This window comes from Xenopus laevis, chromosome 5L (assembly GCF_017654675.1).
Source record: "Xenopus laevis strain J_2021 chromosome 5L, Xenopus_laevis_v10.1, whole genome shotgun sequence".
NCBI classification, from domain to species: domain Eukaryota; kingdom Metazoa; phylum Chordata; class Amphibia; order Anura; family Pipidae; genus Xenopus; species Xenopus laevis.
The window spans coordinates 29,072,183-29,085,044 of NC_054379.1; the positions used below are offsets into that span (position 1 = coordinate 29,072,183).

At 38.3% G+C, this 12,862-nt stretch overlaps 1 protein-coding gene across 2 annotated transcripts; it reads right to left on the minus strand.

Moving 5' to 3' along the window:
• Positions 1-227: 227 nt before the first annotated feature.
• cnrip1.L (cannabinoid receptor interacting protein 1 L homeolog) lies at positions 228-12,508 on the minus strand. Of its 2 annotated transcripts, none has more exon segments than NM_001094529.1 (3): positions 228-838; positions 8,361-8,505; positions 12,279-12,508. In NM_001094529.1, coding segments are annotated over 3 exon segments (489 nt in total). In that variant the 5' UTR covers positions 12,458-12,508; the 3' UTR covers positions 228-673.
• Positions 12,509-12,862: the final 354 nt, after the last annotated feature.

Consider the following 12,862-nt stretch of genomic DNA (forward strand, 5'->3'; position numbering starts at 1 on the left):
GGGATATTAAAGATACGTGATTATTTCAGAAACGATGCTTATTTTACATTTTTATGATAGTTCCCCTTTAAACATGTAAATGGCAAATAATGAGCACTGCGTTTCTGCTACAGTTATGGTTCAGATAAGCAGAACTTTCAATACACTGAAATTAGCCCTGATGTCTTACGCCAATAATCTCACGAACGTAATCATATTTTTTATCAAAAACGACAGCACACATACTGTAATTGTAAAACATAGCAGTGTTTCAGTTTAACAAAACAGACAAAAAAAACGAAAACTGTGGGTTTTTTTCTCCACAAAGTCGCGGAACAAAGGCAGATCATATAGAAAATAGAATCGGCTACGTTCCTTCTATCCTACAATAATTAGACACTAGCTTTTGGAATGGACCTACAGTAAACCGAGGCTGAGCAATTACATTTCATGTGGATAATTAAAAAAATTAAATATATATATATATATATATTAAGCAACACTAATGGAAACCTTTACAAATAATACAAACAAATCCATAGAGAATAATAATTCATTTAAATAAACATCAACATCGTCGTCATAGCCAAAACCGCCGTTGTAGCTTGTGATATGCTTTGTGTTGGCCACAGGCCTTTTGTGCTGGTTGTCGATAACGCGGGGGATTGTCCAGCCTTGGGAGATTCCGGGACATTTAATGGAATATTTCTTTGTTTATCCACATAAGGCTGCGGGTTTCGTTGGGTTTGCATTCGTATTCGATGCAGCTGAAGCTATTTCCCCACTGGCAATGATCTCTTTTGTGGTAATTGTAAAACTTGACTTGCCATACAGTCTCGAAGCTCCCGATGTCATCAAACTGCCAATAAGACGAGACAATGGTTAGACGTGTATGTGTTTAACTGGACTCTTTTTCACGATTCTGTCATTTCTGGTTTAAAATAAATTGTGCAATGGCCTGGAAACATAGTAGTTAGTTCATTTTATTTATTGCATTGAAAAGCTTGTTTGGACAGTGCTCATGCTGAGGAATAAATATGACCACTTCCAGGACCATAAAGAGAGCACAAATTCAACACAATTATAATGTATTAATTAACTTGCTAGGGGGCAGGACGGGAACATCTACAAGCCCGCCCCTCATGAATACAATATGGCAGCCCCACACTGTATTGTATTGAGTGGAACGTAGGCATCCCCCTCCTCGCCTCTAAACTGTGTGTCATTAAAGGAGAAGGAAAACTACTCAAGCAGTTTAGTGCCAATAGATTAGCCTCAATAGTGCAAACTATAACACTATATTTATTCTGCAGAATGCTTTACCATACCTGAGTAAACAGCTCTTGAAGTGTTCTCTGTTTGTTTAGGATAGCAGCTGCCATATTGGCTTGGTGTGACATCTCTCCCTGCTTGCTCATAGTTCTGGGCTCAGATTACAGCAGGGATGGGAGGAGGGAGGGGAGAGGAGCAAACTGAGCATGCTCAAGGCCGTGCCCTGGAGGTAAAAGCTGAAAACAGGAAGTCTGATACAGAAGCCCATGTGTACACAATAGAAGGAAAGAAATGTGGTGTTTCTTTTGACAGAGGACTCAGAGCAGTATAACTTTGAGGATTTACTGGTGTATTTATATAGACCTTTCTGATAAAGCTTACTTAATTTTAGCCTTTCCTTCTTCTTTAAGAGGGAGCATTGGAATTACATTGTTCTCATTTCAACAATTTTTATTAGCATTTATGGAAATAGACCACTAATATAAGATTGGACAATAAAGACATATAAGATCTTATTACATGTGTCATACTATAAAATAGCTTAGACCAAGAGAAAAGAAGTAAAACCCCCCTTCCTTCCACACCAAAAACAATTAGGAATTAGACAAGTGCTTAAAGGGATACTGGGAAAACATGTTTTTTTCAAAACGCATCAGTTAATAGTGCTGCTCCAGCAGAATTCTGCACTGAAATTCATTTTTCAAAAGAGCAAACCGATTTTTTTATATTCAATTTTGAAATCTGACATGGGGCTAGACATATTGTCAATTTCCCAGCTGCCTCCAGTCATGTGACTTGTGCTCTGATAAACTTCAATCACTCTTTACTGCTGTACTGCAAGTTGGAGTGATATCACCCCTCCCTCCCCCCTCCCCAGCAGCCAAACAATAGAACAATGGGAAGGTAACAATATAGCAGCTCCCTAACACAAGATAAAAGCTCCCTGGTAGATCTAAGAGCAGCACTCAATAGTAAAAGCCAAATCCCACTGAGACACTGAGTATAGAAGCTACAGGTACAAAGGGGCGGAACAAAGGCAGAATGTGGGCGGATTATTATAAATTTACTGGCAAGTACATTACTGGTAAATTTGTAATAGTGGTCTTGGCTGGCTGAATACTGGCCTGGTGGCCACCCTATCTTAAAACAAACAAAAACAAACATGGCGGATTGTGTCCATTTACTATACCTTGCTCGCTACTCTGCATATAATAAATGCATGCCCCTTAGTGCTTAAATCTGCAATCAAATCTGATTCTAAATCCGTCCTGCCCACCTGTCATAGGGTAGTAACTACATAAATCCATTGAGAACTATGTACTCCATTACGATCTCTGTTTGTTTGCGAGTATCAAATATAGATTTATTTTGGTTTGGGTTCGGGTTTGGTTATGGGTTTGGTTTGGGTTTAATTCACTTCCTATGAGACAACTTTGACTGTCTTTTACAAAACCGATTTTATTTAATTATCTCTGCACATGGGCAATCTGTGATTGCATCGAAGTTGTGGCACTAGCACTTTAAAAGTATTTGCTCAATGGTGGTTGAATCGTGCTTTATATAGTTGAATTTAATTTAAAAATTGTCTTATAGAACAAATTAGCACTCAGCACTTTTAATGCTTTTGCAAGCAATTATTTAATGATTTAAGCAGATAGATATCACCTACCACGTTTAATATTTAACCCATTGAACTATTGCCTTAAAGGGATACTGTCATGGAAAATGCTCAGTTTGCTTCTCTTCCCCCCTCCTTCTCTGATGTAATCTGAGCCCAGAGCTATAAGTGAGCAGGGAGAGACTCAGACAGGAAGTGATGTCACACCAAGCTAATACTGCAGCTGCTATCCTAACCAAACAGAGAGCTTCTAGAGCTTTTTACTCAGGTATGGTAAAACATTCTATAGAATAAATATAGCAATCTAGCTTGCACTATTGCAGCTAATCTATTGGCAATAAAATGCCTCCGTTGCTTTCCTTCTCCTTTAAATATATGTCATAAATGGTTGACAGAGAAATCATTCTTATTAGGAGCTTGTACTGAGCAGATGGAGCTTGTGCTTATTGCTTGTGAATAATAAAAAAATATATAAATGAGACAGATGGAAACAAATGCATCCCATATTTTTCTCCTACACAGATAAACCTGATTCCACAGACTGAAAGAAAACCATGATACTCCTATAAGCAATTTATCAAAATACCTTAGATAAACAGTGTAGCGCTACCGCACCCTAGCCTGGTTCTATTGTAAAATGGGGGATTCAGGGGCTTGAAGTCTCTCTGCTTTCCAGAGAATCTGTGCACCACTCACTACGAAAAGCAAAGGGACCTAAAGTCCCAGAATTCATGGCTTTACAATGGATCAAGGCTGGGGAGAGGTTGCATTACTGTGCAAGCCTAAAAGAAAACGTGGAACTGGCGCCTGATATGGTTTCCTTTCAATATGTTGAATGAAGTGCATTTTTGTTAAAAGAAAATACATTTATAGTATATCCGGATTGTGTTTATGCACCTTTTCTACACAAGCCCAATTTAAAGGAGGGCATATTTTCTTTTTAATCTCATTTTTGATGAGGGGGTAAATTGTCTCATTAAGTTCGTTTACGATTTGAAAGACAGAGTGCAGAAAATAAGTGCAATACTAATGTTTTCGTACTTTGCAATCTGCCTTCCACCCTAGGTCCCTGTACTCTGTTTTGGAATACAGTGATATCTGCACTCAAATGCACTGTATTCATAAGGGGCAAGTGGAGGCACACAGCACCCCATTTCTTCCCCCTTCTAGTGTGCAAGTTAGGGAGTAGCAGCAAACCCAGCCAAAACAGTGGCCCTTTACTTACTGCTTGCCTTAAAGGGGTTGTTCACCTTCAAAAAACGAGTTGTTTTCAGATAGATCACCAGAAATAACACTTTTTCCATTTACTTTCTAGATTCTATTTTAGACTGTTTTTTTAATATTGAAATGTAAAGTGTAATTTTTCACCTTCTAAAGCAGCTGTGGCAGGGGGGGGTCGCCGACCCTCCAAACTGTTCTAAATTGATACATTTAGTTGATACATTTCTTATCTTTGTCCCTGCTGAGCAGAATCCCTGGATTTCAATACAGACAGCTGTTAGAATTGATACAATAGTTGCTAATACTCCAGAGATGCTGCTGAGAAATGTATCAACTAAATGTTGCAAATTGTAACAGAATCTGCACCTGAATTACTGAGCTGCCAGACTCAAACATCAGAGACACGAACATTCAACTTTACACTGGAACAATCTAAAAACAACTTAACTGAAAAAGGGTTTAAGCTGGACATGCAGATTTTATTCTTTGCACAACGAAAGATCGATCTTTTCAATGGAGCAATCTACAACTAACCATTCAGGTTAATTAAAGTATAAAACTTAACAAAACACAGAACAAATCCCCAAATGACAGCGCTGAGTCTAACCCACAATCTGGAGTTGACCAGCTGCTATAAATGATAAAAATCCAATATTTGTACACAAAAAAAGAGAAAAATTGCCAGTGCACAGTTTGCCTTTAAAAATAGGTGTTAGTACCACACTTTGGTCACAATATGTAAGCTCACGTGCCATGTCAAGGCCCCTTATTGTCCTACACTATTACTGACACTTAGGGGCAGATTTACTAAGCTTGAGTGAATAATTTGAATGGAAAAATATTCGAATTTCGAAGTATTTTTTTGGGTACTTCGACCATCTAATTCGTCAAATCGAATGATTCGAACAATTCGAAGTAAAAATCATTCGACTATTTGACCATTCGATAAACGAAGTACTGTCTCTTTAAAAAATACTTCGACTTCATACTTTGCCACTATAAACCTACTGAGGTGCAATGTTAGCCTATGGGGACCTTCCCCAGCACTTTTTTTTCAAGTTTTTTTTGATCGAATAAAAATCCTTTGATCGATCGTTTTTTATTCGCTTTTTAAAGCTTTTGCGCTAAAATCCTTCTAATTCGATATTCGAATCTGAAGGATTTTACTTCAAGGGTCGAATTTGAGGGGTTTTTAACCCTCGAAATTTGACCCTTGATAAATCTGCCCCTAAGAATATCTAGAAAATCGAATTTAAAAATTACAAATTTCACTTCGACCCTTGATAAATCTACCCATATGAATGCTCACAAATAGTGTAGGACTCGTAGGGCCTTGACGTGGCACATGAGCTTACATATTTTGGCCAAAGTGTGTTACTAACACCTCATTTTTTGTAATAATTCTTTTTAAAGGCAAACTGTGCGCTGGCAATTTTTCTCTTTCTCTTTTTGAAAAATAACAAATCAGACGGTGTTCGTTAATTGACAGACAGCAAGTGTACAAAAGTTATGTCTCGGAAATAGAAGTGACAGTCTCCCATTGATATCGTCAGAGATATTATCGTTAGCCCTCAGAAATCTTCTACCCTGTCCGATCGACTAAATGACCGATTGCCACAGTACAAAAACTTGAAGCATGGGTCTGAAAGAACACTTATATTTGTGTGCTGGAATCGAAAGGCCAAATCTTTTTTGGTAAAGGAATCTCATGAGCCTGACACAGGCCCCCTATGAGTTGGTATGACAGTTCTTCATCCTCTGGCCCTTATCTATACTGCTACAGTTGAAGAGACTAGATGGCAGTTTGATGGTTGGAATGCAGATTATAGATACCATGTAATTCAGAGGAGGAAGAGATTAAACGCAAATAATTTAGAAAGTGTAATATAGAACAAATCGGGATTAGTGTGTACAAGACAAATGTATGGGAGCTGAGCATGGAGCGCATAGAAACAACATTAATGATCAGCCTAAAATGTGTCTGTCTTCTGATGCATTTTAGAGGAATATTTGGAATAGGGTTAAATTAATGATCACTGCATTTCGCCACTGACAAAAATGCCCCTCCCCCTCCCCCGAAGGAAACTATTTTGGCTCATTTGCTGCCAATTTCACCTAGAATACTCATTAGAGCATTGCAAAATATTTGGGGTTAGGTAGGGTGAAAACAATGGGCAAAATCCACGTTTTCTGCACTTTGCACCCTGCCCTCTCCTGTTATACAGTTACTAGTTATTTTCTTATTTACTTCAACGAGGTTCTAGCATTGTCTCAACAGAACATCCAGGTTACTCACTTCATTTTCTATCCAACCTTCAGGTGTTCAGTCCATTAGTGACCCCACATGCAGATTTAAAGCTGTGGTTATCAGACTTGCTCAACCCCCATTTGAGGCCCAACACATGACAAGGATCCCCTTTTCCCCACTAAGGTCATAACAAGGTTGTAAACATATGGAAACACTGTCTTTCAGCCATTCAGTCACATATCCATGAATTACTAGGACATCAAAGAAATACCCACCCAAATTTCTCCAACTGACCTACAAGATGGGCTTATAGGGGAATATGTAAAGGACAAATAGGTATTATCCCAAAATCCATCCCTAACTGGCCTTCAGTCTGGGACAAACATTTACCTCTGCATTTGTATACCCATTTATTGCACCTCATATTACCATTTAGATTGTGGCCCATGCAGCTCAGTTGCCCAAATCTCAGCCTTAGGGGCCAGTCATTCTCTATCTGATGTCAACTATTTTTGTGCACTACTCTACCCTAAGACACCTAGCCCACAGTTTTTTTCAGTTTGCCCAGAATGATTGTATCTGATATAAATAGTTCCAGATAGCAACTTGCTACATTAGATAAAGAACAAGGGCAGGAAGGCTCACAGCTGTGGCTTGCATCTCTATGTATTGGCGTCCATAGACTAATACAGGTATGGGACCTGTTATACAGAATGCTCGGGAAATTGGGGTATTCCAGATAATGGATCTTTCTGTAATTTGGATCTTTATACCTTAAGTCTACTAGAAAATCATGTAAACATTAAATAAAGCCAATAGGCTGGTTTTGCTTCCAATAAGGATTAATTATATCTTAGTTGGGATCAAGTACAATGTACTGTTTCATTATCACAGAGAAAAAGGAAATAATTTAAAAAATCTGGATTGTTTGGATAAAATGGAGTCTATGGGTGACGGCCTTTCTGTAATTTTAAATTTTCAGGATAATGGGTTTCCGGATAACGGATACTATACCTGTATACTATTTCTGAAATTAGGGGAAATGTATAGTTAATGCAGTGGCAGTGACAGGAGTAAAAATAACAATCCTTAGCTCTATGAATGTGCCTTGTTCCTTCATACTATAAATCAAATATACATTTGGTGTCTTTTTGCTGAATACTATGAAATCTGATAGCAGTTTTGTCAATAAAATACCAATTTTCTTACTGAAAGCTGTAGCCAAAGGAGTGACTTTTACTGTCATCCGGACATAGCTGAACCACACTCTATTCCTGTGACATCACAAGAACCCTCATGGGGCTCATTTATAAAAACTGGGCAAATTTGCCCATGGGCAGTAATCCATACTTTTTCCAGCCAGCTGCAGGTGGAACAATAAAAGCAAACGTTGGATTGGTTGCTATGGGTTACTGCCCAGGTGCAAATTTGCCCAGTAAATGAGCCTCAGTGGTGATCATTTATAAAGTTCGCACAGCACATATTTATTTGCAAATGGTTGTATTGCCCATTTTTCCCCTAAAAGCTAAAATATTGCACTGGTGTGTCTGTCTTCCCGTTTATTTTGCAAATTTGCATTGTGAACGCATTTTCGCAAATGAGCCGAGTGTGAAGGTCACGGCGGCCACTGTGCGAGGTTGTTGTGCGTGAAAATATCGTTGACAGTAATGTAAATTTGCAATTTGCGAAACTGTTTTGCGGCGTAACTCAAGTGCAGAGTTTTCGCAATTTCCAGATTTTGCCATATTTAAAAAGCTCTTATGGACACTCGCAGTGCGAGAAAAAAAATCGCAATTCTGTTTGCACATTAATTACACCACTCTTATCCATCCAGCTTTATAAATATAACCGTGCGCAGGGCACATATTTTCACTGTGCGAATGATTCTGCCCTGCGTGATGTTTATAAATGAGCCCCAGTGACTTGTTATGTGGGCTTTGGACATTATTATATGGCGCATTTGTTCCTATCCAAAAGGGGGAAGGGCACATTTAGTGGCATGCCATAAAGAAATATGAATACCTGAATGATAACTTGAAGTGGTTGCCTCTCCCCGCTTTTGGTGTGTGCGACCCCTTCTGTATCATAGAACGCTGTATAGCAGGCTTGCTGAGGGTCTCTGGATTTCTCTTCCAGGGGAATGATCACTCCTCCTAAATTTACAGTCCTAAGAAGACAAATCAGGTAACACGTCACCGACAACATATAACAATAAATATTATTATAACAGATTATTATAAGCAGTCACCTATGCAAACTGCTTCATATTTGTAAGCATACCATAAATACTACAGATGTAAATATTATACTACAAGTCTTGTGGTTTTCAGAAAAGAGAACAAGGCTGCTCAACAGCTTAAAGCTAAAGCTATTGCAGACACACAGGGCGAATTTTTGGGTGAAAATGCATACTTTTGCATTTTGCGCTGAATATTGCAGTCATCGATATCCTGTGTCTCTTCGTCTTGCGTGTGCAAATGTCATGTGATCATGCGATGTTCAGGTCCGTAGGCAGAATAGAAGATTAATATGCATTGACTTTCTGTGCATGTGTTTGGTCTTGTTTTGCTTAGGGTTTTCTTCTCCTTTAATGCTGCACAGTATTGATCTGCACTGTTAAAGTGGTGGGTCACCTTTATATTAACTATTAGTATGTTGTAAATATTGATATTTATTTTCTTTGTTTTTCAGCCAGCTCTCTAGTTTGGTATTTCAGCAGCCATCTGGTTGCTAAGGTCTTATTTTTCCTAGCAACCAGGCAGTAATCTAAATGAGAGACAGGAATATGAATAGGCAAAGGACTGCATAGAAAGAGAAATAATAAAGAGCAGCAATCATAATGAAATATTAGCCTCAGAGAGCAATAGATTTTTTTTTTTTGTCTGCTGGGGTCAGTGACACTGAATACTAAAAAGAGGCAGAAAAGGAACAATTAAAAAACTATAAAAGAGAAATAATGAAAGCCAACTGCAAAGTTGCTAGGAATAGGCCATTCTATAACATAGTAAAGTTAACTTAAAGGTGGACTACCCCTTTAAATATATATATATAAATAATCAAAAGCTATTTGGAATTTTCCCTGATAAAGCCAGCATATTCCCCCTGGTGGTAACAGACACTGAGACTTCAATGCACATCCTGAGGATGCTTTCTGTAGGAAATATTTTCTTTTTAGAGATAAGGGCTTCACCAGGGAAGGAAATAGAACATTGTATTTGATAAATGAGAATAAACCGTTGCATTCACCATTTCACAGTAATTGTTTAAGGGGAAGTGGTTGGTGTAAAATCTTCATCTTGTCTCATTATCACATCACTGCATGTGACTTAGTCACTCCCAAATGGCAATGCTTGATCTATTGTCTCCTATCTGTCCCATGTTCTGCTGTTTATTCATTAGCACAGTGCAACCTATTGTCTCTTAAATAGAATAACTGGTCAGCATAATGTGACCTATTAACTCGTGCATATCATTATCTGATCTATTGTCTCTCCATTAGAAATGATTTGCCCAATGTTTATTTATTCGCCGATTAAAAAAGCCTGTTTTAGCAGGAAATCCTATTTATTTGCTCAGGAGCTGCATTATTACCTCATTCCTAAAGATATCACTGTGCCTGGGCTGGATTGTGTGGCCTTGCAAAATGACTGCATGGAGCCGAAAGACATACATTTAATGCAGGTTTCCAACAGATTTGCTGATTTCCATTTCATTTCCCGGCATTATCAGGGCTGGACATAATACTAATCCCTGCAGAACCTTCTGTCCAACGGTTTAGCATTTCCAAAATTCCCATGGGTTTTTCTTTGTCACAGGCCTTAGTGTTCCATATACAGTACAAGGGAAATGGGCGGGTGAGTGAAGAATACATAGACTGGGGTTATTATGGTTCCACTGTGAATAAAAACATGAATTGCATATATTAATGCGGCTGCTGGGTTGGCTGGCTCATAGGAATGTGATCTTTATACCTTATTATCTCCTGTCACTGACAGCTCTGCCGGAGAGGAGGGGAAAAGCAGCAGGAAATGCTTCACCCACATCAGCCAGTGGAAACATATACCAACACTCATTTTAACATCTGATTTTTTGAGGTTATTTTACTGTTTTATAAGCAATGAGGTCCATGTAATTCCAGCATATACACAGAATTAAAAGATATAGAGAGAGAGAGAGAGAGAGAGAGAGAGAGAGTGTGAGTGAGTGAGTGAGTGAGTGAGTGAGTGTCTGGGAAGCACATATATCCCTAAAGATAGATAGATAGATAGATAGATAGATAGATAGATAGATAGATAGATAGATAGATAGATAGATAGATAGATAGATAGATAGATAGATAGATAGATAGATAGATAGATAGATAATGGATTGATGATAGATAGATGATAGATAGATAGATGGTGGATGGATAGATAGTTAGATTAGATAGATAGACAGAGAGAAAGAGAGACATACAGACAGACAGACAGATGATAGAGATAGATAGATAGATAGATAGATAGATAGATAGATAGATAGATAGATAGATAGATAGATAGATAGATAGATAGATAGATAGATAGATAATGGATTGATGATAGATAGATAGATAGATAGATAGATAGATAGATAGATAGATAGATAGATAGATAGATAGATAGATAGATAATGGATTGATGATAGATAGATAGATAGATAGATAGATAGATAGATAGATAGATAGATAGATAGATAGATAGATAGATAGATAATGGATTGATGATAGATAGATGATAGATAGATAGATAGATGATAGATAGATAGATGGTGGATGGATAGATAGTTAGATTAGATAGAGAGAAAGAGAGACATACAGACAGACAGACAGATGATAGAGATAAATAGATAGATAGATAGATAGATAGATAGATAGATAGATAGATAGATAGATAGATAGATAATGGATTGATGATAGATAGATAGATAGATAGATAGATAGATAGATAGATAGATAGATAGATAGATAATGGATTGATGATAGATAGATAGATAGATAGATAGATAGATAGATAGATAGATAGATAGATAGATAGATAGATAATGGATTGATGATAGATAGATAGATAGATAGATAGAGAGAGAGAGAGAGAGAGAGAGAGAGAGAGAGAGAGAGAGAGACAGACAGACAGATGATAGAGATAGATAGATAGGTGATAGATAGATAGATAGATAGATAGATAGATAGATAGATAGATAGATAGATAGATAGATAGATAGATAGTGGATGGATAGATAGTTAGATTAGATAGAGAGAGAGAGAGAGAGAGAGAGAGAGAGAGAGAGAGAGAGAGAGATGATAGATATAGATAGATAGATAGATAGATAGATAGATAGATAGATAGATAGATAGATAGATAGATAGATAGATAGATAGATAGATAGATAGATAGATACATAGATACATACATACATACATACATACATAGATATGTAGCTAGCTAGCTAGATAATTGATTGATAGATAGATACATAGGTAGGTATATAGATAGATAAATAGATAGATATGTAGACAGATAAATAGATACAGTACGTCGATAGATAGATAGATAGATAGATAGATAGATAGATAGATAGATAGATAGATAGATAGATAGACTGGGAGGCACATAGGCCATGTATCCTTATACATGGAGAGACAGAGAGAGACAGGGAAGCACATATAGGCTACAGATCCCCAAAGAGAGAAAGTAAATGGATGGAGAGAGACTGGAAAGCAAATATAGGCCATGTATCCTTAAAGAGAGAGTATATAGAGGGATGGATAGAGAGGGGGAGCACATATAGGCTATATATATATCCCTATAGCAAGCGAGCAGAGCCTGGCTGTGAATGATGTTGGTTCCCCCCATGAATGGAATGGTTGGTCCGGGTGCGATCCAGCAGATGATCGTATAGAAGTGACTGGCAGGGGCTGGTACTTACGTGGCTCGGACAGCTCCAGGTTTCAGCACAACATCGATCTTGTATTTGGCCCCCGTGAGCAATTTGATGGTCCGGTTCTGGCCGAAGCGCTGCCCGTCCACCTTGAAATAGACCGGCCCGTCATTGGGTTGGATCTTGAGAGAGACGGCGATCTTGACCAGGCTCGGGATCTCCCCCATTTCTTGCGGCCGGAGCAGCAGTGACAGTGTGTGAGTGTGAGGGAGGTGCGCGGGGGAGGGAGGGATCAAGGAGTTCCTATGGGAGAGGCAGGGAATGAGACGAGGGACATTGTGCTCTATAATCCCCTCCTGCACATTCACTAATCCAACCGGGGAGGGAGGGCCGCTGTCTGTCTCCTCTGCACATCACCCAGGAGCTGGGCCACTGCACCTACACACCCGTATTACTCCCTGACTAGCTACACGTCACTGGGGCTTCATGGCAATAATGTATTATATCATGTATCATATAATGTGTATACTCAATATAATAATGTATATTGTGTATATCATGTATTATATAATGTATATCATCTATATGATGTATATAATAATGTATACAATGGGGCGCACTGATTGCACTGC